General features: G+C 41.3%; 3 protein-coding genes across 4 annotated transcripts in view; 1 reads left to right on the top strand and 2 right to left on the bottom strand.

The window, feature by feature from the left end:
• Window positions 1-604: 604 nt before the first annotated feature.
• Window positions 605-6,861, top strand: dnttip2 (deoxynucleotidyltransferase, terminal, interacting protein 2). Its single transcript, XM_062395301.1, has 7 exons — window positions 605-719; window positions 1,767-3,865; window positions 4,237-4,366; window positions 4,472-4,567; window positions 5,617-5,781; window positions 5,919-6,028; window positions 6,410-6,861. Exons 1-7 carry the CDS (start codon window positions 609-611, stop codon window positions 6,504-6,506), a joined length of 2,808 nt encoding a protein of 935 aa, XP_062251285.1. The 5' UTR covers window positions 605-608; the 3' UTR covers window positions 6,507-6,861.
• A 109-nt stretch (window positions 6,862-6,970) lies between these two features.
• Window positions 6,971-21,531, bottom strand: spata6 (spermatogenesis associated 6). Of its 2 annotated transcripts, XR_009921935.1 has the most exons (12): window positions 21,404-21,531; window positions 19,718-19,855; window positions 19,103-19,151; window positions 18,933-18,974; window positions 18,691-18,815; window positions 16,911-16,991; window positions 13,849-14,283; window positions 12,406-12,508; window positions 12,172-12,212; window positions 11,705-11,862; window positions 7,762-9,163; window positions 6,971-7,724 (listed from the first exon to the last, which is right to left on the bottom strand). XR_009921935.1 is itself a non-coding variant. In XM_062395302.1 (11 exons), exons 1-11 carry the CDS (start codon window positions 21,491-21,493, stop codon window positions 9,049-9,051), a joined length of 1,377 nt encoding a protein of 458 aa, XP_062251286.1. In that variant the 5' UTR covers window positions 21,494-21,531; the 3' UTR covers window positions 6,971-9,048. The 2 variants fall into 2 exon arrangements, 1 of the variants encoding a protein (XP_062251286.1); XM_062395302.1 differs by having other exon boundaries at window positions 6,971-9,163.
• A 766-nt stretch (window positions 21,532-22,297) lies between these two features.
• agbl4 (AGBL carboxypeptidase 4) overlaps window positions 22,298-24,587 on the bottom strand; it is a 279,201-nt gene continuing 276,911 nt past the window's right edge. The window contains exons 12-13 of the mRNA XM_062394806.1: window positions 23,899-23,992; window positions 22,298-23,757 (exon numbers count right to left, since the gene is read on the bottom strand). Coding sequence (XP_062250790.1) covers window positions 23,658-23,757; window positions 23,899-23,992 — 194 coding nt within the window. The 3' untranslated portion in view covers window positions 22,298-23,657. The remainder of the gene's footprint in view (window positions 23,758-23,898; window positions 23,993-24,587) is intronic.

Here is a 24,587-nt window from a genome sequence, read left to right as displayed (position 1 = left end):
AGAGGTTCCAATGCAGCCCAAAGAAAATCAGAGATGCAGCTTTTATGAACTACTCTCCAAGTTGTTGAACAGACTGCTACTAAATATCAGGGAATCTAATTAAGTAATTGTCTTTAAAAGAAAACTTGAAACATTTCTCTTGACTTCAGCCTTTAACTAGATCTTACACTTACTCCTGCTTTTTTTTTCACTTTCTTTATTTTCTGTTTTTATGCATTATTGTATTTCCTATATAACTATATATATATATATATAACTATATATATTTATATATATTTTAATTTTTTCGTTTCCTCTCCTTTTAAATGTAATTTCAACATTTTCTTCAAATAATTGTTCTCGTCTGAATTTCTTTATTTTGAATTGATTTGTTTCAACATAGATATTTTTATTTTATTAACATGTTTTTTTTCTATCTATATTATATGTAAAGCACTTTGAGTTCGATTTCTTGTATAATAGTTGTTATTCAAATTAATTTTAGTATTATTTATTAGAAATATAAGTGTATTTTAAAAACACAGCCTCTAATCACTGCTCTGTGATCGTCTGCTCAGGCCTGTTTTATTCTGTGACGCGACTGATCGAGTCTAACCCTGATACCGGAAATGAGGGAGTGGGGACAGGCGCGAGGAGCGTCCAAGATGGTGTCCACCAGGAGAGGAGTGTGTGTCAGCTCCCCAGCTAAAACTAACCCCGACCAGTCCTCAGACGTCCCGGTACGTGTGGAGCACAGATGAGATTTAAACGTGTAGATGTTCAGAGGTGATGTTCAGCTTCGGTGTGAGCTGTGACGAGTCTGTCACGTGGTTTTTAACCTGGCGAGAGGAGACACGTGGACACGTTTGTTTCCAGCGTGGAGTTTGTCAATGTTAGATGTTATTGTTTATTGGAGTTTAACGTTAAACATGTTTTACTTGATCTGATCAGGAACTGAGCCAGTGAGGCGGACCTTTTTAACAGGAAGTGGAAGAAAATTAAAGGCTAGAAAAGAGAACACTACAACAAACGGAGACATTATACAGTTGTCCTTAAAATTAGAATAGTGTTTTATTACAAGAAGGGGGTTTAAGCTCCTAGTTGTTGTTGTTTCTCTCCCACACAAGGGCCTATATTTATAAACAACCCCAAATCATCCTCTTTAATAAACATCAGTGATCTGATACGTGTAGATTATACATATATGTGGGTCATTCTGTGTGAATTCCTCACACTTTCACAGTTCGTTATGAAAACGTCCAGATTTACACAAGAAAACTTATATAATCAAGAATTTGTATCATTCTTACAGTGTCGTTAAATTACCTTTTAACATCCTGTCTGACTCATTAATGTTATAGCACATCATGGCTTGACCGTATGTCATTGTGTATACTACATTTGTCTTACCATCAACAAAAACACAAAATGATGATTTTAAATTGAAAATTAATTTCTGTGTGACGGCACAGAGCTCAATGAGCTTACATGAACAATTATAAACATAAAGTGCATCAGATGTAATCATCCATCAATATTCTGAAAAGTTGCTGTAGATCTCTAAACGTGTATTGATACGCAGCAGAAAAGAATCCCCAATACATTAAATCACTTGCGTAACGTAATGTTGACAGTTCATAACTTCACGACGGATAAAGAAGTGAGAGAATGACTGAATGTAGGTCTTTGTTAGTAATAACAAAAAAAGTGGAATAGCAGCAGCCCTATCCTGTTCTTTTCTGTCTGCACTAGAAACACCTTTTTACCAGCTCTTCTCTGTCACGCAGGCCACTCCCTCCACTGTTCGAAGATCAAGGAGAACTGCTAAACGAGCAGAGAGTCCTACCCATGATGCCCTTGTGGAGACTAGCCACCAGCTTGAGGAAAGTAACCGTGGATCTCCAGCATCTTCGCCACCCTCCTTGATTAAAAGATGCACCAGAGCTGCCAGACTCCACAGTCCAGAGCAGCCCTGCACACCTGTGGACTCAACCCATGAAGGAGACGTGTCAGACGCTGGGTCCTGCGGCTCTGCACAGTCCGTCATCGAACTACCGGTGACACAGACCAGAGGCAGGAGGGCAGCGCCCCGAGCAGTCAGTCCAGAGGATGAGGAGATGTCTGGGATGGAGTCGTGCTCCTCTGTAGTGTCTTTATCAAATGCTGGTCAAATTATTCGCAGGAGCACAAGGAAAAAGAGGGCTCCTGCATCTCGTGACCTGGTTTCTGCATCTCCTGACCGGGCTCTGGCTCCTCTTGAGGCACTAGAAGTCGACCAGATGCTGGAAACAGAGTCCTGCAGCGCTGTGGCCACGGAATCCAAGAGAGTCACCAGAAGTCTGAGGAAAACTGCTCGCAGCAGATCAGCTGCTAAACCACAAACCGAGGATTCGGAGGTCTCAGATGCTGACAGCTGCGCATCAAGTGTCACAGGAGCCGCGGTTACTAGTTCCACTGCCCGCAGATCCACGAGATCCAGAAGATCCGCACATGTCATCCCTATAAATCTGGACGAGGCCTCGGACTGCTCTTATTCCCCACCTCGGAGAGGGCAACAGACCAGGGCAGCAAGAGGAAAGGCATCAGTGACTGTGGATGTGAGTGATCCCCCTTCTCCCAACTCTGATGGCTTTGAGTCAGGGCCCACTTACAGTATGACCACTCGTAGACGGGGCAGGGCACTACCCCAAGGCCCCAAAGCCTTGGACTCTGACTCTGACCTGACGGACAGAGGAACTCCCTGCAGCAGCCGCACCGGCTCAGGGAACAGCAGTCGAGGTGTTCGGGTAACTAGAAAGTCCGTCAGAGATCTTTCAATTGTTCTAAACAAAGTCTGCGAGTCGATGGTAGAGAACGTCTCATTAAATGACTCCACGTTAGAACGCACGCTGATCACTGAGGACGCAGACCGCACACTGTCAGAGGAACCTATGAGCCTAACGCTGGAAGAAAAAGAAGATGGAAAGGAAGCTGATCTCACATCCAAAGAGGTGGATACAAATGAAGAGGAAAAGGAAGAAGAGAAAGAAGTTGTTGCGGGTACAGTTGATCTCACATCCAATGAGGTGGATACAATTGAAGAGGAAAAGGAAGTTGTCAGTGAGCCTGCAGTAATGGTCAAAGGCCAGCAGGAGGAGCTGTCTGCTGAGAAAAAAGACGAAAACACCTCAGAGGTGGGAATGATGCAGGAAATGGTCGAGTCATCAGAGCCGTTAAAGCCTTGCCAATCAGTCACAGTAACGGAATGTGAAGAGGCCTCTGGAACCATGGCGGCGGAGGAGGAGGACCAACCCATGGAGGCGGCTGATGTGGGGACACATTCATCACAGGGCGAAGAGGCTGCGGGTGAGGATGCAGTTGTAAAAGCTGGGCCCAGTGATGAGGAGAAAATGGAAGTGAACACAGATGCTCAGCAGGTGGTCGACTCCAGCGAGGTCCAAGTGGAGTCCATTCAGGTAACATCCAGCCAGCAGCTAACCATCACAGTGGATTCTGAACCCGAACAGCAGCAGAACGACGTCATCGTCCAGAAAACTAAAGTCATCAGCCTGCTGGACAGCAGCGACGATGAAGAGGAGGGGGACGTTTCTGGAGACGATGAGGATGAGGAGGAATTGGGATCCGGGAAAGCGGAAGAGGCAGCAGGACCGTCTAAGACGTCAGAATCAGCAGCTGCATCAGTGGGAGGATTGTTTATGATCGACACGCGACCCGGACAAGAAGCTGACGAACACTACTACAACGAAAGACCAACAGAGGAAGAGGAGGCCCAAAACAGAGAGGCTGAACAGGAGGTGCAGGACGAGGAGTTTTTGGATGAGGAGGGGGACGATGATGATGACGACGAAGACGCAAAAATCCTCTTCTCCTGTCGAAATCCTCAGCTGTAAGTGAAAGAAAAGCCTCGGCTCTGGTTCATTCACATAGGAATTCACACATGTACTTCAACTCACAGAAAATTAAATAAAGAAGTAAATCAATCTACAACTTATGATGTTTAAAGAACAATAGTGACTTCACACAATGTCTTTGATGTTTTTAACAAAACCCCCAAAAGATACATTTTGGTAAGAGATGTTCATAGATGGAAAAATAGATCAGCACTGATCTCTGAGAATGAAACCTTAGATTTCCCACAATAAGCAGCACTTTCCAAACTGTGGAGAGAAGAAATTTAAGCTGTCAGCCTTTTAATCGCAGTAAAGTCAAAAGCCTAATGTTAATACCAGGAATGAAGTCTGTGTCACTTTGTTTCAGGAAAGATTTCTCCACCCGCATCGACCCAGGGATCAAAATGAAGGAGCTGGGGGGTTTGTACATCAACTTTGGCGGCAGCAACTCAAAAGCTGCGTCCACTTCGTCCGGGGAAAAGAAGATCCAAGATGAGGTAACTGCGTGACTCTTTTGTTTTGAATCTGTCCTCCTGTCAGAGTTGTTGACTGTTTGCTGCCCTGAAGAATTGATTATTGATTATTTTTGTTGTGGTCCACAGGTGATGAAGAAAAGTGTGATCGGACCAGAATTTGAGAAGATGGCCGCGGTGCCTCCGTACAGTGAATCCAAACAAGCAGTAAAACTGAAGAACAGAGTAAGTTTTACAACTGAACACGTGGTTCTTAAGGTCTCAGTGATTCAGTCTGTTACCTGGACAGTATATGTCAAAGCCAGTTGGCCATCTGTACAATTTTACCGGGGGGGGTGGTCAACAACCAAACTATGGCCCCTGTGAGCAGCATCTACTGCGAATGCTCACCTGTACACACGCATTCTCCATCTGCTCACGCAGCCCTCTCTTGTGATGGCTGAGAGCGGGTGGCTGCTTTGTCAGGCTGCTTAAGCCATTTTAAGACAAGAACCCCGACTTTCTCTGGTGTTGGCCTTTCACACATGAACGCAGCGGGACAACACAGAAATCTCAGGCGCGTTCAGGGGGGCGCAGCAGACAGACGCCTATAGAATGAATTTCTCTGCGGAGATCACGTGTTTGTGTTTACAGCACATCAACATTGAGGTCAGCTCTCATCACCAAAAGCTCTCCTGACATCTTTGGTGTCTTCTACGTGTGTGGCTCTCCTTTTTCATCCTGAGATTTTCTTTCTGTGGCTGCATGCCAACGTGTCCATGGGCAAGATACTGAACCATGAATTGCCCCTCATAGAAAAGGCACTGTATGAAATGTGTCTGAATGGATGATTGGCCATAATCTGTACTGTAAAGCACTTTGAGTGGTCATCAAGACTAGAACAGCTCTAGTTAAATACAGACGTTTACCATTTTAGTTTTTTTCCTTCATTTCTGCATCACCTTAAATATGAAATCTCAGACCGACTTAAGGGCATACCATAAACCTCAGTTGGACAAAGTGATTACATTTCATTGGTCAAAGACCAAGGTGCCGCTGACTTTATATATATGTGGAAAACAAAGTTATGTAGACAGAAACAACAGTGGTTGGCGCACGCATACAACCGCAGTCCTATTTTTCTAGTTTTTGGTCATTTTGGTTTAAAGGGCATGACAACTACCCACAGATCATAACTGATTTCACAAATTGTACAAGAGATCCTCTGCTGTTGTCATAAATACTGTATGTGCATAGAGAACTGCTTTAGAAATAACCGAGCTTGTGTTTCCCAGGCAGAGAGGGCGAAATGTACAGGAGATTCTTGGTTCAATATGAAAGCCCCTGAGCTCACTCAGGAGCTGAAAGGAGACCTCCAAGTCCTGAAGATGAGGAGCACCATGGACCCAAAGAGGTTCTACAAGAAGAACGACAGAGACGGTTTTCCCAAGTATTTTCAGGTCAGGAAAGAAAACCGCAGAATCCTTCACATTTACTTGGAAACATGATTGTAATTCTTTATCTTTTAACCATCTAAATGTATAGCTGTTTACTTCATACTATAATTGTCCATGTTTTATGTGTGTGTGGTGCACAGGTTGGCACAGTGGTGGACAATCCAGTCGACTATTATCATTCCCGTATTCCCAAGAAAGAGAGGAAGAGGACGATGGTGGAGGAGCTTCTGGCTGATGCTGAGTTTAGACAGTAAGTTGAGCCACACAGACAAACAGCATCAGTGTGTGTGTGTGGAGTGATTGTGTCCTGCATGGTTCAGGCCACTGGAAGTGATGGGTGAAGCAGCGTTTCTTCAGGCCAGTCGCAGAGGCCCAACAGCCCCCCCTATGAAACCATTTCAAGTTACCAGTTCTGGATTTTTATTTGGATCCTTGTCTTATTCTCTGATAAATAATTGAAAAGGTTAAAAAATGCCCTGCATCTGATCTCGATCCAAACCTGGAAGTTACATTCTGTTTCTCTATTTTCAAAATCCCCTTTAAGGCAACTGTTTGTATCCGTAATGACTCTGCCTGTCGTCTCTCTTAAATGTAAATAATATCTAATCTTATTTTCTCTTCTCTTTTTCAGTCAAAACAAAAAGAAATACCAACAAATCCTGATAGAGAAAGCAGCCCAAGGAGCCGGCAGGAAGAACAGAAAGAAGAGTAAATTCCATAAGAAGTGAATGTAAAGACGTTGAGTGGATTTAGCTCCTGCTCTGTAGCAGTAGGTGGATGTATATGTCTATGATTGAAGCTTTAATCATATTTTGGATCCGGAACCTGAATCTTCACTGAATCCTTCTCTTTGTCGACCTTCATCTGAACATAGACTGAGGTTGTGTGTTGATTGAAACATCGAGCAAATCAATCGGATTGGGTGATATTACAACTATGGATTATTTTGTAGTGAATCTGGTGCAGGCTTCTATTAAATATGTTTAAGTAAAACATATTTTTAATCACACCGACGTGTACACTTTGCTGTGCAGAAATTGTCTTCAACACAGTGAATATAATAAACTATTAAGTTTTGATGAACTAATGAATGTTTCTTCACATCACATTCTGAAAACACAGATTATCACATGGAATAAAATATGACTGTTTGACTGTTTTGTAATAATAAAAAATACACAACGAGGGAGAAACAAAGTTAAACACAATAAATGATTTTTGTTTCACAACATAAACAAAGCAGAATGAGCAGGAGATGAACTGAATTAGTTCAACACATTGAAACATGACTGAGGAATCACAATCAACTTCAAGCGGCTATTTGTATTATCACACTTTTTAATATTTAGAAACACTGACAATATTAGTACTGAAACGCAATGTAAACCTAAACTGCAGAGAAATAAAAACAACTTCAAATAAAGGGTTTTATATGAATTTTAATATTCAATATGCTTCCTTCCTTTGAAAATGCAAACTGAATATTTCAATTGAAAATCACATGCATTTTGGTGATTGCCATAAATACTGTTATAAATAATACCTGCAGTGAAGATAAATATAATCTGCAGTGAAGATAAATATAATCTGCAGTGAAGATAAATATAATCGTATATAAAAACATCAGCCTGAGTGATTCATCGGTTTGCAGATATTTTCGGCAAGTCTGTCAGAAATGCACCAATTTACCCATCGCAAAGTGCATTGGAGAGGGTTTTTATCCGTGAAATCTAAATTTAATCAACAGGGATACCTGTTCAGAAAACTAACTGCTCTGCTTCATGATCAATCAGAATGACCTGATATATCTACCTTTAAAAAAATGCCCGCTTTAATAAAATGTTACTGTCACTTAGAGATGACTGACAAGCGACGGCAACAATAAGCCAGATATAAACATATTAAAAAGTTACAGGAAAGCAGTGCAGAAAAATGGTTGTTGACATCTTAAGAATCATTGATAATTATATATACATACAGGACCAAGAATCTGTGTCAGTCGGACATTTTCTGCTGTGTTGAGTATTCACAGATTATTTTTTTACAGCATATTTGACAGTAGTTGGAGTTTCTGTAACGTGTCGTGTTTGGAAGTGAGCAGCACAATCTGACACCTGCTGACTGAGTTGTTCATCAATATGAGGAATACACATGGAATGGAGTTTGATCATTAATCAGACCCTTTGCACATTGAGTTAAATGTTACCAGTGCTTTGAAGAAACCAGATCATTCAGTGTAATCACCATCTGTAAAATTTAAAATATTTCCTTTATATAAAATAAATATCTAATAACATCTGCACCTAATTTAATCTAACTGTAATAAAAGAAGCAAGCTCCTTTGTTTAATACTGTCACATGGGATTTTATGTCGCTGTGCCAGCAACAGAACACTATCTCTTCAACACCTTGAATTCAATTTCTTTGAATTCAGTTCACTCCGACTCACACGTCGCAGGTCAAAGGTCACAGTGACCTTACAAAACCCCTCTTTTGCCATTGGAACATGTTATCTTATAAATGCCTCAAGAGAATCCTTTCAAATTTGGCACAAATGTTCACTTAGATTCACGGATTAACTGATATCAGGGGTCAAAGGTTGAGGTCACAGTTTATACAGTATATTACTGTGAATGCAATATGCTTGGAACACCAGGTGGGACTGACACTGCACTGGTTGCTTGAGGGACACAACAGCAGGGTGGTAAGTCTATTTTTGCACATGACACATTCTGACATGTTGCAGTAGGAAAAGCTTCGGTGTAAATAATTAAATTAATGAAAAGAACAGAGTCCATGGTACAGTAACTGCAAACACCTGGGATCCAAATATCAGCTGACAACCTCATTTAACATATTTCAGTGTAACTTACTGCTAAATATCACTGTGTCTTTCATTCAGGATTCTATTTTTGTTCCTCTCTCTCTTAAATCTCTACAGTGGCTCTTGGCTCCCTCTTTGTTTCTCTTTTGTGTTTCGAGAGATGAGCTCCTAACAGCTGCAGCTTACATTCACCATGTCCCCCGCCCCACACCTGTCTTAAAACACAGCCCAGCTGACGAGTGGGAGGAAGAGGAGCTGCTCCACACGTCTGAACATCACCTTCCTTTTCTGAGTGTAGTGACGACACAAACTGTTCAGCAAGTGCCTCGGGGGTTTGAAATGTAAATGAATATCGAATTGAGTGGTGATTCTTAAGTTTAAAAAAGTGTGTTCGTGTTAGTATGCATCAACAAGTTAGTGCAGACGAAAGAGGCTAGATCAAAAGGTTAAAGGTCAAACTTCACTCTGTGGTCCCAGGTTGTTCTGTGAGTCTGCAGGATCCTCTGGACTCGGCTGTGGATCTCCTCCCAGTGGGATGGAATGGGCTGACTGGTCTGGAGCCTTAGAAACACCAAGAAATGACACATTACTAAACGAATGTAATTATAGTGATGGCGCCACCTACTGGCAACAGGAAGTAAGCTTTTTACAATTATTTGATTTACATACATTTTTTACAGCGTGATGTGCTATATGATAGCGTGGACCGTATTGAGCAATTAGCAGGCAAGGGTCGACATCGTGTGACGGACAAAGAAAGTGAATTGTTTGTCCTTACCGCAGTGCGTAAAACACATTCAACATGGAGACGTGCGCTTGGTCATTGAATGCTCTCTCCACCGACCGCAACTGGCATCAAAATACCTGTGCTCGGGCCTGTTAGTGCTATAACGTAGCCCTAGTTTAGACTTGGTCTCCTCTACATTCAACCCTTTGTGCGAAACAAGTAATTTCTCAAATAACAGAACCAACTGATCTGGAGGCATAAACATGTTTCATCAACACAATATAAATGTGTGTGGAAGTTGGCCAAGGGCACTGGTGAGATGACAGATTGCACTGACAGACAGATATGGATGAGAGGCGATACTGCAATTTATTACTGTTCACTTCTGTCTATTTGAAGGGAGTGGGGGGGTGGCTGACTGACGGACTGGTGTCTTGTCCAGACTCTCAGTGTGACAACAGGAGCTTTTCATGTGTAATCACATAAACTCACTACCTGCTTCAGAAAGTCATCAAGGACAAATCATCCAGAGACATGAATAGACTGAGACTTTGGGGCTTAGGGGGCAAACGTTGCCACTGGCAGCTGTCATTTTCTTTATACATCAGAGACTCGTGGCAAGACGTGCCCCTCTCCCTGTCGGAGGGAATCTACAGAGGCCCGCTCTAATCTCCCGCCCTGCAACTCCTGTCGCGTTTTCAATTGAGAGAAAAGTATCATTCATTTCCTACAATTTACTTTGCAATTTAAGATTGCTTATTGATTTTAATGTTTACTTATGGACTGAGCTGAAGGGACGGGGGAAAGGAGAGCAGAAGCAAATAAACAAACAAATGGAACATCGGTCCCCTCGGTGTGTTCAGCTCACTGCTGCCATGATCGATGACAAGGTCTCTCTGGATGTATTAAAGCATGCATCGGGTCAAATGCATCAGGCTCAGGCTGAAACACAAATCAATACCATTTTCCTCTTTGTTCTCTTTTCTCTCTGCCTCTTCTCTCAGTAATGAACAAACATGACAAGACATCAGCTTCTGTAATTTAAGAGGTGGAGGGGAATTCATCCTGCCTGTCGAATGTGATCAAAATTAAAGATTGGACGTGTGTGAGTGCACGCAAGCACACACACAAAGCGGCGGCAGTGTATGACTAATGTCTGGGGGGGATTGCCATATATTTGCTGTACACAGTAATTGGAAACTCACACAGGTGTCTCTTCTGCTTTTAAGATCCTTTAACCAAACACAGATGATTTGCACAGATGGATCAGGATAAATTCAGAGCAAACACCAACAAAAAAGAGGATTATGTTTTTTCCTCAGACGTGATTGTAAAGAAAATCTGCTGGTTTTGTGGCTGGAGAAGTCAAACTCAGAGTTCAGAGGTTGTGTGGAGAGTGGTGCACACATGTACAGCTGAAGGTCTCTACCCTTCACGTTTAAGGAGAGATAACAAAGTTTTAAAAAAAACATGCAAAAACTGCTGCTGACTCTCTTCTTCTTTCACAGTAAGGAAAATCTACTGAAACATGCCTGTGATGCAGGCAGCAGTACAAACCTAACACAGGGTGGGGAACCCTTTACCTTTCAAACTATTCATCCTTGAGAGTTCCCCAACTCCTAAAGGTTTGTTGAAGGATCCTGAATGAAAACTTTTCAAAAAAACAAAATGTTTTTTCTTCACTTACAGGAAATAAAATGAAGACCTCAAAAGACCTATCTGTAGGTCGCTACAGCTGGAAACTAAACTGGAACGGTTTGATGCATTTTTATGCCCAACTAGCTTCTTTCACAAGACCACATTCTGACAGAGACTATGTTGTACACAGACGTTTTGTAGTGAACAAGCTAAAAGCTAAGAAGCTGAAACCTCATGAAGAAGGAGCATTTGAGCAAGGACCCGTGTTGCGGCTGCAGAGCTGCTAGAACCAAATTAATATTGTTCTAAAGTGTCAGTTTGTTTTTACGCAGAGGAGATTTTTGATACAGCACAAGATATAAAAACAGGTTGAGCAAACACTGCATAACTAACTATAATTTTTGGTGTGAGGGATGACTGCAGAGTTTGATCTGCAGAAGGTTTCACTGACGTTGCAAGCCACATGTGCCACTGCCAAAGGTGAGGATTACCTAAGCAAGACCTTTTCATGTCATCATCACTACCATCCGACATTAGACAGATGCCAAAAGAGAGTTGGGTTAGTGGGATATATGTCTTAAATAATTCAGTCAACTGCACAAAGGATGTTATGATAATTAAAAGGAACCTTAAAAAGGTCCCTAACTCCTGGTATAAGAACTAAAGATCAACTTTTTAATTGGTAGGACGATTATGAACGCTCATTTTCAGGGTCAGGTCGAGGAAAATGTTTTTACCTTCCTCTGATGGAATTGTTGCTGAGATCCAGACGACGTCTGGATATTGGCGCAGCCAGGGCCGCTTGAGAAGGATCAGAATCTATCACAGAGCTTTTGGCTTCATGTCTGGACTGTGTCTCTGGAGACGACCGCTCCCTCACAGATCCTGACTTCACCTGGGAGAGGCCACAGGGCAACAGGGTTTAGGCAAAAGTCAAGAAAATACTTAAAATGTAGACATAACATCAAGGAAATTAATGATATTTCAAGTAGAAGCAGGAACATTTTAGATTTTTATCAAACATGTGTGCTAGGATAACTGACAGTATCGGCACAGTACTGAAAAGCATAATAAAACAGTCAGTTGTGTAAATAAGTCCACTTTGTAATGTGTGTAAAAGATTTATCTGATGACTTGCTACTGATGTGCTGTTGTACTGAGAAAGTTGTTGACTGTTTGTCTAAAGTGTAATGATTAAACTTACTCTCACTGTTCTTGGTCTGTAACTACCCAGAAGGGAAGAATCTGCAAAGACAAAGACAAGTTAGAGTTGAATAAAATCACAGAAGCTCTAGGTCTCCTGGAGGTTTGAACCTTTCCTCCAGACTTTGAATGATCATCAAGACCAAAAAAAACATTATATAAATACAGACCATTTACCATAATTGAGTTAAACATAAAGGGTGGCTTTGGTTGTATGTATTTTGCTCTACAGTACCTGTTTGATTAACTGAGAAGCAAAGAGAGCGTCGATGCATGCTGTCACTGTGGGGAGAGGAGGATGGAGTCACCACCATCGAGTCGCTACAGGAATGAGAGACCTGGTGTAAAAACATGAGAGAAATAACTGGCTGTTAAACAGCAAAAAACTAACAGTGTAACTTTTCTGAAACTAAACAGGAAAAACAGATATGTTTTGTCTTCTGTAATGAATGAAATATATCAACAACAGCAAACATATTTGTTTGTCCCAGCCCCAAAGCATTTCACCAAAATTACAATCAGGCATGAAAAAAAAAAAGATGTTCACAGAGTAATCACCTTCAGCACAGAACCTCAAACAACACCGCTCAGGCTATCTTCAGGAAAGTGCTTCCCTCTACACACCAACCAGGAGTTGAGGCTCTGCAATGTGCACTGATAATGCATTCACCATGGGGCTAAGCTACTTCATTAGGTATCTATTTGTTAATTGCAGCTTGACTCACAATTACCAGGGTTAATTGTCGACAGGAGATTCCCCCAGGAAAAGCAGGGCAGGAAGAGAAGTGCTCCTCTCTTTAATAAAAAACGGCAGTTGTATTGAAGTGAGTTTCCATTCATGTGTGTGACAAAAACAACTCTGTCCCTAATCATTCCCTTTAATAACAGCATGCCAGTGGATTTTTATATTCATACCATAGGATTAGATTTCATGTAAATGAGGACGTGGGGGATTCAGTGGGGAACAGAGAGGGGGAGGAGTAGAGGACTAGAGGCTGTGTTGTTCTTGTCCATCGATTGTATAGTATTCCCCAAGGCTGTGTGATCAGAAAACCGTCCCTTTTATATGCAAATCTCTCATAACAGTTATATGGTCATAATTCAAGTGTTAACAAATAACTGTCTACAAGCCTAATCACAGGTTCTGTGCTATTAAAGAACATTCCAGCCCCTGAGTGAGGATAACTGACCGTATTACAGGTCTGAAACTTTTTCATGACGTCAAAATGCATTAACAGCTCAGGTAAAAAGATTAACACTGCTCTTATTATGCCCTCCACTTAATCTGGCCGCTAGATTAAGTCAAATTTTGGGAAGCTCCCGCTGAGGTTTGAGCTGCATCAAATCAGGATCCCATTAACGTTATAACCCCTGATTACTGAACATGTGTATTACTGGTATTAAATAAAGACTCATAGCACTTTTCTTATCGGTGTCCTTCCGTTTGGATGTGTACACATAAATCACCTGCAACATTACAACAGGCAACTGTTTTTTACTGTGAATTTTTGAGAAATAAATAAAACTCTAAATAAATAGAATTAAGTTTTAAATCACAGTGAAAAGTCAAAATTAACTATTTTAAAAACAGGTTAGAGACATACACAGATCAGCCACAATATGAAAAAGCATAAACTAGTTTTCATGTTAGCTGAACGTTGTATTTGATGTTACTAACCAAAAAGGGCGGCTGGCTCTCAGTCTCCTTCCTGAAGTGGTGAGGCCCCAGCCGGAGGTGGCTGAGCCTCTGCCTGGCATCCTCCGAGAGCTGGCACATCTTGCGGTGAGTGTAAGGGGACAGGGCTCGAGTCCTTGAGGAAACTGTGGGCTGCTGGTAGCCACAGTCGACAGAAGCTTGTTTTCTTTCCTTCTTCTGTTTCTGGTGACTGTGGCCAGACGGGGGTGAAGAAGGAAGGGGATGATGTCTGGATGATGATGATGGCCGTGCAGAGTTTGCAATGTTCGCCTCAATATTTTGCTTTTCTTTTCCATCTCTCAAAGAGATGTGGTCCCCGTCATCCGTCCTGGAGAAATGCCTGGACGGTGAAGACTTCTTCTCCGAGCTTTGTCTGGCCAGGGTTACAGATGGCTTCACAGGAGAAAGACAGCAGTTCTGGGGAGGCAGGGACAGAGTATGAGAGAGAAACAGAGAGAGAATGTTTATGTGCTGTTCTAACATGTCAAACTACTCTCTCAGGTCTCCACCTCGAGGTGACACACACGCATTTGTCTCAGCAGTTCAGATTTCTCTGCAGACCAACGTGTTATTCCTCCACTGAAGCACTAGGCCTTTTAGCCATTAAGGCAGCTGCTTTCACTTTCGACACAGACTTGTTCTCTCTGGACCTACCATTAAACCATTAGCTAATCATTCGGCTTAAGTGTTACAACAACAACAGCTCTCACAGTCGCCACTTCCATGGAGACAACCTCTGCAGAATTACTTCAATAACTCTAATGGCCACTAACATCATTCTCCGATGCAATATCCCTCTTCCTGTGGGTAATGCCAGCCCGGGATAAATACATTAAGATAAAATGTTAATTGCATTTGATGGCCATCTCCAGTCTAATATTATAAAGAGGCATTACCTGGCTGTAAAAAGAGATAATCGAAATGCTAATTGGGGAATCACACAACATTAAAACTATTTCTAAGAGAAACCAAATTATGAATAAATCTTCATTAATGTTGCCATTTGAGAGTGGTCTGATTTAATGGAATTAAGACGAGCATGCCCTTCGCTCCACTCATCCTCCACCATCTCACACTTGCTCAGCTCCTCTCCTCTCCACTGTGGACAAACACTGACTGTCACTGTTCCCGAGTGGAAGAAGCAGCTCTGATGTGATTAGCTGCTTTTGGTATTAAGAACAAGGCTTTGGTTGTGGATTATTAATCAAAATAACTTTGGGATTAAAAACTAGCAACTTAAATTAGAGTAGACAGAGAAGGAGAAGACACTGGGTAACTGCAGTTGTGTATATTCACAACTGCAGTTTCAGTTTTTTCGGGAGTTTTTTGGAAGTTGCTATCCGTCTAAATCTATTAAAACATGGTTTGTCAGCTGGGGGGCTGACAGTCAGGGAAATGCCTACGCTGAGGAGCCATTAGGAAAGAGAAAATGGAGAAATTCTACTGTCTGACAGCCACAGCGGTGCTCTGATCCAGACATCCCCCGAGGGGCCAGGAGAACACTCTGACAATCTTCTTTGCTGTGAATGACATCCCATTTAAACAAATAGCTTAGCCTGGGAAATGCGCGGCGGTGTTTTTGGTACCGCATGCCGACCACTGTGTGATGGATCATGTGGTTCTAAGAGGATTGCTTGTGAAAGACTTTTATTCATCCTGCTTAAAAAAAAAATAAAGAGTCTCTTTTCAACCCACCTCTGGCGCTTTTGTCTGCAATCTAAGGATTCAGCAATGGTCTCTACAAACAAAAATATTTAATTTCATCCTCACGAGTGATAGAAAGTCGATACATGTGAAACAAAACGCCAAAGAGCAAAGAGAGACTGTTTAGCAATTTGATTCAAAAATGTCCAATAATCATTTAGTAAAAGCTTTGTGCTAATTGATGATTAAATAAGTAAATTAAGTGTATAAGCTCTGTGTTGAAAACAGTGGATGGGAAGCTGACAGATAGATAGAAAGAATCACAATTAAATAAATCTCTTAAAGTTATTATCTGAGAGGCCTGTCTATGAACAAATCAACGTCAGATATCAGGAGACGCAGCACATGCAGGTGATGAGGACAGGATGGAGATGTGTCATGCAGAATTCCCTGGAGCGCTCACAAAATTGCCAGGTGAACTACTACCGCCTCAAATGTAATAAAAACATGACCCTTTGTTCAAGACTTCCGGGGGAACAACCCTGAGTCTGCCATGTCTCCTCTCATCCTCACCCCCAAACAACACATGAACAAAAACAGACCCAGTGGTCGCCGTGCACATCCTCCCCCTTCCTCCGCTCATATATGATCTCACAGGTTGCCGATGTAGGTGACTTTTTAATTTGACGAACCCACCAGAATGACAAATATCAGTTCAGCCAGTTCCCTTGTAATCAAACCGATTTAAGCTCGTAAACCTGACCTAAGCAGGACAAGTGGATCAACCCAGGTCTAGGAGACAGTTGAGGAGAATCATGTCTATAATGGTAAATGTAAGATGCTGACCGACTGGTTCTGTGACAGAAAAATGATGTCAACTCCGAGCTAGTCGCAGATGTGAGAGAAGTCTCGCTATCAGCAACACAGATCTGCCGCCGCGTAATTACATTCACAAGGAGAGAACGGATACCCTTGAAACACTGCCAGTATGGATAGATGCAGTAGCCATGGCAACAAGAGAAGGTGGGTATGTATGGTGAAAACAAACAAATCTGATGGTGAGCGATACTCATCAGAGGCCACCGGAGATGAGTCACCAGTGTTGTAACTGGGGTCAACACTTGCATTGAGATGAGATGAGAGTATGCAGCTGCGATGTGTTCTCACCTCAGACACTTTGAACTGTCTGTGGTGATGGTTGCTCGACTTATGAGGAGCAATTTGTTGAATTTGAACTGTTTGTGTTTGGACAAAGCTATTCTGAAAGGCCACAAACACACGGCAACATTTAGATAGACTTGTTCCAGAGCATTTCACACATCAACAACAAAAGCATCAACAAATGTAAAAAACCATACCGTGTGTGTGTGTGTGGGCGTGTGATGAAATAATATACGTACAGGCGAGGCCGGCCAGCCTTCTCTCCCATCACTCTCCTCTAAGACTGATGTCGTTGTGAACTGCACTTTGAGGGAGATTCCCTAGAGGGAGAGAGACAAAAGGACCAAGCACAACACCTTGAACAGTGAGATGAAGACAAAGGGACAGATAAAAGAGCTTGTTTGCTGCACCAATTTACAACCACAACACTTCAATCTACGCATGGTTTGAAAAAAACAAACAAATTGCCGAACAGTGACAGGCTCCAGTGATGTTTAAATAATATGGCATTCAGAGAGAGAGACATCTAAATTGCTATGTAGGCCTTCAAACACAAACACATAAAAGCCGCAGAGAGGGGAACGGTGTTTAAAAACATTTAAATATGCCGGTTACGGGAGGAGAGAGAAGTAACCCGCAGCCACAGAGAGATGAAGCAATAAAAGAGGGGGAGAAAGAAGCGAGGAGAAGAGATGATATAAGAGTTGAGGTGATTGAAAAGAGAGGAGGTTATTACTTTGTTTTTTTTGCAAAGACAGATGACAGATGAACAAGTAAAATGCCATCTTGTCTGAATGAATAACCTCACTTTGTCCAGGATGAGACAGTGCTTTTGAATAAGTTACCTTGGTAGCGTACCTGCCTGTCATGTGCATATATGTACGAGCCACTGAGATTAGAAGGAGACTCACTTAGAGAAGGCAACAATCTTCTCGGCTCTGTGAATGACATGTGTAATATTTCCACTCAGGCAAGTTCACATGGTGAGCGCAATGTGGGTTTGCTTTGACATTTGATTTACAAACGCAACGACTGACAAAAATACCCTTGCCCTGGAATTAAACTGTAGCTCTGGTCCATTAGCGGGCCTAAATGACGTGTGTTACACATCAAGTATATATTGTTTGGACTGAAGTGTGTGTGTGTGTGTGTGTGTGTGTGTGTGTGTGTGTGTGTGTGTGTGTGTTTACTCCTCTCGCTTTTAAGATTATAAGTTATTCAATATATTTTAAAATGTTAAGTTGGTTCAAACTAGACCAGCTTGTACATTACTGCAGTATAGAATTAGAGGTAAACACGAGTCACTTTTCAATGTAATTTTGCAAAATATCATTAATCATGATGAATAATCTGTTAGCTGAGGCAGCGCAATTGAGAATAGTAATAGGCCACAGCACATATTTGCATTTGACGGATGTTACAACACTTTTTGCCTTTTCTTTTTTGCATTTATCATAGAGGCCATAACAAGAATAAATCTGGAATTGATTTTGTTTGCAGTCACTTTCCATGCATCTTCATTTTCTGCAATAGTCACCGTGGAACTAAATTCTCCTTATTATTCAAGTTCTCTGACGTACCTCATCTACCAACAGGCGAATCGGAACAGAACAGATTTTAGTTTCAGCCAGTTTTCTCTTAACTGCTATTGTTTTCATTTGCTAATTATCACTTGGGATATTAAGGAGTTAACACAAATTACATACAATTACAATTGTATGTGTTTTCGCAGAGTTAACTACTTTAAAAGAAACCAATCACAGCAGATGTAAGGGGAATCCATATCTGTGACAGGCTATTCCTTCTCTGAGCATGCATGTGAACCATTTTGTGTGAGTTATTGTTTTACTGTATAAAGGAGTAAATCACTTGATAAATCTTGTTTAATGCTCACAATCAACTATATATATATATACGTGTAACATAATTAATCATAATTAATTTTTAGATGAATATAGAATTGGGTGTTAGAAGGAGGATTAAGAAAGAAACCAAAGGAATAGATGGAAAACAGCTTACAGGAAAGAATGGGGACTTCTTCATCAGTATTTCTCTCTCTGCCGCTCGTTCTCCTGAGCTCAGTCTGGGACCAGGGAACAAGAAATCTCTGCTGCTTTCCTCCATTGTGGCGAGGATCTCCCCCCCTAAACAGGCACACAAACAGGCAGTAAACAGGGCCACAAATCAAGTTAGAAATCCTGTTTTGCAGTGTAATGACTGGATACAGTGGAGACTTAAACCTGCATCATCACAAAACGTACCTGGAGGCACCAACTGAATCAGCTCAAAAGATGTTGTGTCAGCTAAGAGGAAGAAAAGAACAAATTGAGTGTGAGCTAATGATCAGCCTCACAGCTAATAGCCTGTAAGCTTGCATAGCCAAGGACTCAGGACTACGAGATGAGGAAGCAAATCCCAGTGGGCCGTTTACCTTCGAGGAGGTCAGCTACATCAGCAGGGTCAACAACGCCGGGGAAAGTCTGGTGAAACAGACAGAGTGCAGACAGATCAATAGTTATAACAACACGAGGCAGACTGCCCGGTGTCTAACTCTGCCACTCTCCCCGAGGAGGAGAAGGCCTCTTCCATCAGGAGATAGGGCAGGAGCCTTCAAGCTGGAGGGCTGCTGATTTACAGACTTAAGAGCAAAACTATGCTCAGTTGCTTAATTAGCTTCTCACTACTCAAAAAGAGATGAGCAGTTATGAATGAAAGCTGCGAGCCTCAAGCCTGCAGTGAGTCCAAGTGCAAGTAATCAACAAACAGCACAAACATAAGCATAAGGATTCAAACATAAAAAAGAGAAAGAAAACACTGGGAAGGAGATTTATTTTGTGTTTAATCCACTGCAGATAATATGAACAGATGTTAATATCCCAGAAGGGTTTTAACATGAAGATGAGCTATAAAATGCATTTCTTTTTGACATTGTAACAAATATACCACAAGTCAATAAACCAAATCTGAACAAAGCCGCTAAAAAGAGACAGGAGTCCTATATTTTGTTCCCCAACCTTATTTCTGAATGAAATGTTATTGTTCTCACCTTGACAAACACCATTTTGTGGTGAAAGAGGACAGGGAAGACAGCAGGTAAACAGGGAGTCTTCCTGTACTGGCCCATGACACACACACTCAGGTAGATCTTGTTCTTTCTAGACAGAAGCACTCCTGGACATGTGACCTGTAAACAGTGACACATGCATTTCGTAAATGACATAATGTATTCATTTGTTGAAAAATAAGCAAAAATTAAGAGAACAGTTTAACCAAGGTACGGGGGATATGACTGACAGTCGATATTGAGAATTATCAGGATAAAGGTCAAATTTGTATTTCTTTAACTTTGACAACAGATTTTTGCTGCTGGGTGATGGTTGTGGTTTTAAACTCTTCTTTAAGAGACTGCGGTCAAGGCAGCCGACTCTTGCATGTCTGTTGTTAAATCAGCCGACACAGAAATTCTACTGCACTGATATTCTGACACTTATGGTAAACGCATCCAAACCGCCCAGAAAGGGGACGGCAACGGAGTACTCCGTGTGAAGAACACTTGTGGGCCTACGTCCGGTTTTCAAAATAATCTGTTGACATGGAGCCTGTACAAAATATATAATAGAAAAATAATTTCTTGGATTAAATTCAAAAGAAGTATATATTGTCTTAACTGTGTCATTTTTATGAATAGCATTTTGACAATATCAACTATGAGATTTTACAAAATAAAAATCACACATTTTTAGCTAAGAGTAGGTAATTTCTGGATACTTCAAAGTACTGTAAAAACACTTTGCTCAATAAGTTCAGAGAGAGACTGATATGCCTGTGTTCAGGAACTCCCTGAGTACTTACATACCGAATATCAAACATTTTTACTGTATAGATTAAGAGATCTTCCAATGTAGATCCAATATGTGTACAATCAAATCAGTTCATTTTTGGATATTTCAAAGTTCTATAAAAACACTTGGCTGAATAACTTCAGAGTGAGACTGATATGCCTGTGTTCAGGACCTCTCTGACTGCCTACATACTGAATATCAAACATTTTTACTGTAGAGATTAAGACATTTTTTTCCAAAGTAAAGTCCAACATTTTCACTGTGGAACAGATCATTTCAGGATATTTCAAAGTGCTATTCTAGTTCTAGTCACTCTGAATTTATTGAGCAAAGTTTATTTTGAATAAACGCTTTGGATGCGTTTACCATACATGTCAGTATATGCGCGCAGTAGAATTACTGAGTCGGCTGATTTGACGCAAGTGACAAACACTTCGTAGGTAGATTAACTATGTGTTGTATCTCAATATTGCTGGTACCTATTCAGTGGTTGAGGTGTGAAAGTACGAATTTAACCACATCAAATAAACCATTTACATACATGTGTACAGCAGAAACGAATACAAAAAATCTTGAATTCTCTGAATGTGTCCTCGTACTTAAACACAAGGAATCCAAACAATGAGGAACATCTAGTTTTGTGGATTAACGGCCAACAGCAGAAGTTAAATAGTTAAGCTAAGCTCTTACTTCTGCTTTTAGATAGATAGATTACTTCCTCGTGTCGTCATCATTATCCGTAAAGACGAACTATGGACGTCATTCGTTGAACTAAATCCGTTGTTAGCTAGTTCCCAGTCAGTATCTACAGCATTTTAATCCAAAACTACGGATTATAAACACAGATAAATATTCGTTAGCTTGCTAGCAGTAGCAGGTGTGAGACTCACTGTGTGAATGTCCAGCTGAACTTTACACTTCAGACACTTCTGGTGAACTTTGGAGGAGGAAACCCTCTTCTTCCTCCTCACAGAAGCCATTCTGACAACTTTCAAACTTCGTTGTCATAGCTGCCAGAACACCCACGCTCTTGTTCTCTGCTCTTTAACACTGAACGAATAACACCACAAGAGGCTCACTACCGCCACCAGCTGGTACGGAGTAAGAATCAGACTGTCCAGCAAGGAAATATTCCAAAATAATGCGAAACTAGGGCTACGTGGCCGCAGTGCGCAAAACGCATGCAACGCTTCAAAATGCATGTGCTTGGGCCCGTTCAGCTACTGTATGTTTGACATTTGAACTATCCAATCAGGAAGGTGAGCAAAAGCAACAGTGACTAAGCAGTTGTGGAGTCATGTGACCAAGCAGTAAAAGCTATATCTTTGTTAAATCTGCCCCTACAGCCTTTACAGCATTTAATTCAAAATGTCCTAAAACCTAGAGTTTTAATAAAGCAGTGCATGTTCAGACACCACTGTTAACAGAGCAAAACTCTGCATGATCACAATCAGATCAATCCATGTTATCAAACACACATATACACTCACATGAATGCCCGGGGTCCTTGTTTCTCTTTAGTTATTTGGTCTCTTTATGATCATTTGGTGAGTTTTGATTCTCTCCGTGGTTACATTGTTCGTTTTGTGGGCATATTCTGTCATTCTGAGGTGAGTTTGAGTCCATTTGTTGTTGTTTTGCATCTTTAGGTTGTTGCACATTTCTCTGTGGTCATGTGTTGTGTTTTTGTAATCCTCAGTCTCCATTGTTTTTTCTCTGTCAGATCCCACAGGCCACTGAGTGTACAACATCACGATTAGTTGATACAAGTGTTTATTGCGAAATTGATAATAAAACCAACAGTGACTCCGTTCACACACGATATTAAAAAGCATATCGACATATTTGACCTGATCACGTCTACACCAGGTGTTAATGTGTCTCCAGTGTCTTCCATAAAAAAACTAAAACTGCTTTATTATTTCCTACATTTATTCTTGAAAAACATCAGGACTGATGAGAGGACAGCTTCATGTGTTTACTGGCTAATGGCTGCTAGCTGCCTTGGTGCTAGTTTGGAACAATAGTGAGGAATAATCAAGTCAACACTACTTGTTGTATTTGGATGATGAAAGCAAATGGATGTACACTTGTGTGTCCAAACACCGGACGTTTTAGGGCCGATCGGATCACCATCCGCCTTCATTGTGTCTTGGGTGCCTTTATACCTTTACTTTCATGTCATCAAACACTATCTGATTGCAGTGCGATAAACAAAAAACACATTTTAATGCCAGGTGTAACAATAATAACATCATCCATGTCATGTCATAAAGTAAGTCAGGAGCAACAGAGAAGCATGCATCTATTTACAAACATATCTAAGTACACACAAAATGAGCTGCTGAATGAAGGCCTCAGATTAAATAGAAACAAAGTACTTTTAGGTGAGTGTCATCACTTGGCAGCCACCTTGGTAGCATCTCTGGACATTCACTTTAGAATAAAATGAATGGGGAAAGAGCTCTCACTGCACTTACCATGTTCACCAGAACATAAAACCCATATGTTATAAGTCTAAAACCGTCAAATCCAAATTAAAAAACACTTAAAATGTTTGACAAGTTTGCCCTCGTTTAAGTGTTTACTTCTACAACATATGTGCAAGGTTTCATGACACTAGTCTCTTTTCTGGTTAAATCCAAGGTACTGTGACACAACACTGTCAGCTCATCCCACCAGAGCACTTGTGTCTGATGTTAAAATTACAGTTGATGATTAATAATCATCAGTTGAAACTGTCATGAAGCATGTCAGGATTTTCTTGCTAAGTTTTATTTGATGTTTTATGGGAGCGGCAGAACATGTGTCATAAAAGCGCCATCTTGAGTCTTAGGATCTATTCCATTTAGAATTCTTTAAGTGTTTTGTCTCCTGCTTTATACAGTGTCTGATAGAGATGGTAACTATAGTCCGTCTTCCCTTCGTTTACAACAGTCCACATTTCATACTGATTAAATAACTCAAGAGGACAATCTGATTTTATTTCCTCCAAATACCAGCAACCCCACTGTTACAAGTCTTTGAATATAAGACTTCAAAGCCAGAGAAATGTGGAGCCTCTAAAGGCAATGAAGTGTGAAGGATTCTCCTTCCACGGTGCTCTGCATTTGATACACGCTCAGTCTGTGTCCATCTGTCTGTCTAGTGCCTGACACCCTGGCTCTTCTCTCTCTGTCTGTCCACTGCGTCTCTGCCGACGCCGTTGTCCTTTCCGTTGCCTGTCGGGGACTTCACCTCGGAGCTGGAGACAAGAACATATGAATGTGAATGACTGAAATTTGCTGGAAACAGCAAAAATGCATTAAATAATATGCAAAAGGAAGAGGTTAAATCTTTGAATGGTTTATTTTCTACTGGTATTTATGACATGATTCTGCTTTACCTTTGTATGTGAGTTGGTCTGTTGTCCTTGATAAGGTTGCTGAGTTTGTAGTAATCAAGGAAGGTACGAGCCACGTTCCTGCCCAGCTTCATGTCTGAGGCACCAGAGTTAAGAACAGTTTTCTGGATGAGCTGCAGGTGAAAACATGTCCTACCTCAGAGGTACGCAGATTGGGTGGTGGACCATTGGTAAGGGGCAGTGTCCTTGTACAGTGGAGTGAATGGTATAGCTGCAGGTTAATATGTCAGCACAGTGTTTACAAAAGTGGCCAAAAAATCTTTTTTTACTCCTCCTCCTCCCGCTAACCAGAATGAAGCCAAAATATCGAACTGTCAGACTCAGATTCTGCACAGTAGCAATCGAGAGATGAAGTTGTGAGGTCCCGCTGAAACATGTGCTCGACCAATCGTGAGTCAGTCTCAGCTGTCAATCATGATGTCTCACTCCATTGTTTTTAGCATCAAATATCTTATAATTAAAAGCAAATTTACTGGAAAAATTTACACTGGAATAAACACAAGTGTTTTATATGTAAATGACAGTAACCATCTATGAATTATTTTTACAGAGGTGTGGTCCATGTCCCATCCACTTCAGATTTATGACCCGTACTGCCGCCAGCCACTAGGTGGCGATCAACATACTTCGGCTTCAAGTCCGAAAATAAGTCGTGTTGTCCATCTTCATAG

This window comes from Platichthys flesus, chromosome 9 (genome assembly GCF_949316205.1).
Source record: "Platichthys flesus chromosome 9, fPlaFle2.1, whole genome shotgun sequence".
In the NCBI taxonomy this organism is placed as follows: Eukaryota; Metazoa; Chordata; class Actinopteri; order Pleuronectiformes; family Pleuronectidae; genus Platichthys; species Platichthys flesus.
Note: the sequence above shows the minus strand (reverse complement) of the source record. Positions and strands in the feature narration are given on the sequence as shown.

Bases quoted from the DNA above. Each gene is read 5' to 3' on its own strand.
- dnttip2 (XM_062395301.1), top strand. From the start codon at position 609: ATGAGGGAGTGGGGACAGGCGCGAGGAGCGTCCAAGATGGTGTCCACC. The intron at 720-1,766 runs GTACGTGTGGAG...TCTGTCACGCAG, and splicing joins ACCAGTCCTCAGACGTCCCG to GCCACTCCCTCCACTGTTCG. The intron at 5,782-5,918 runs GTCAGGAAAGAA...TGTGGTGCACAG, and splicing joins GTTTTCCCAAGTATTTTCAG to GTTGGCACAGTGGTGGACAA.
- spata6 (XM_062395302.1), bottom strand. From the start codon at position 21,493: ATGGCTTCTGTGAGGAGGAAGAAGAGGGTTTCCTCCTCCAAAGTTCAC. The intron at 19,856-21,403 runs GTGAGTCTCACA...CACTGTTTACAG, and splicing joins TTCAGCTGGACATTCACACA to GTCACATGTCCAGGAGTGCT. The intron at 18,975-19,102 runs GTAAACGGCCCA...TCTTCCTCTTAG, and splicing joins TGTAGCTGACCTCCTCGAAG to CTGACACAACATCTTTTGAG.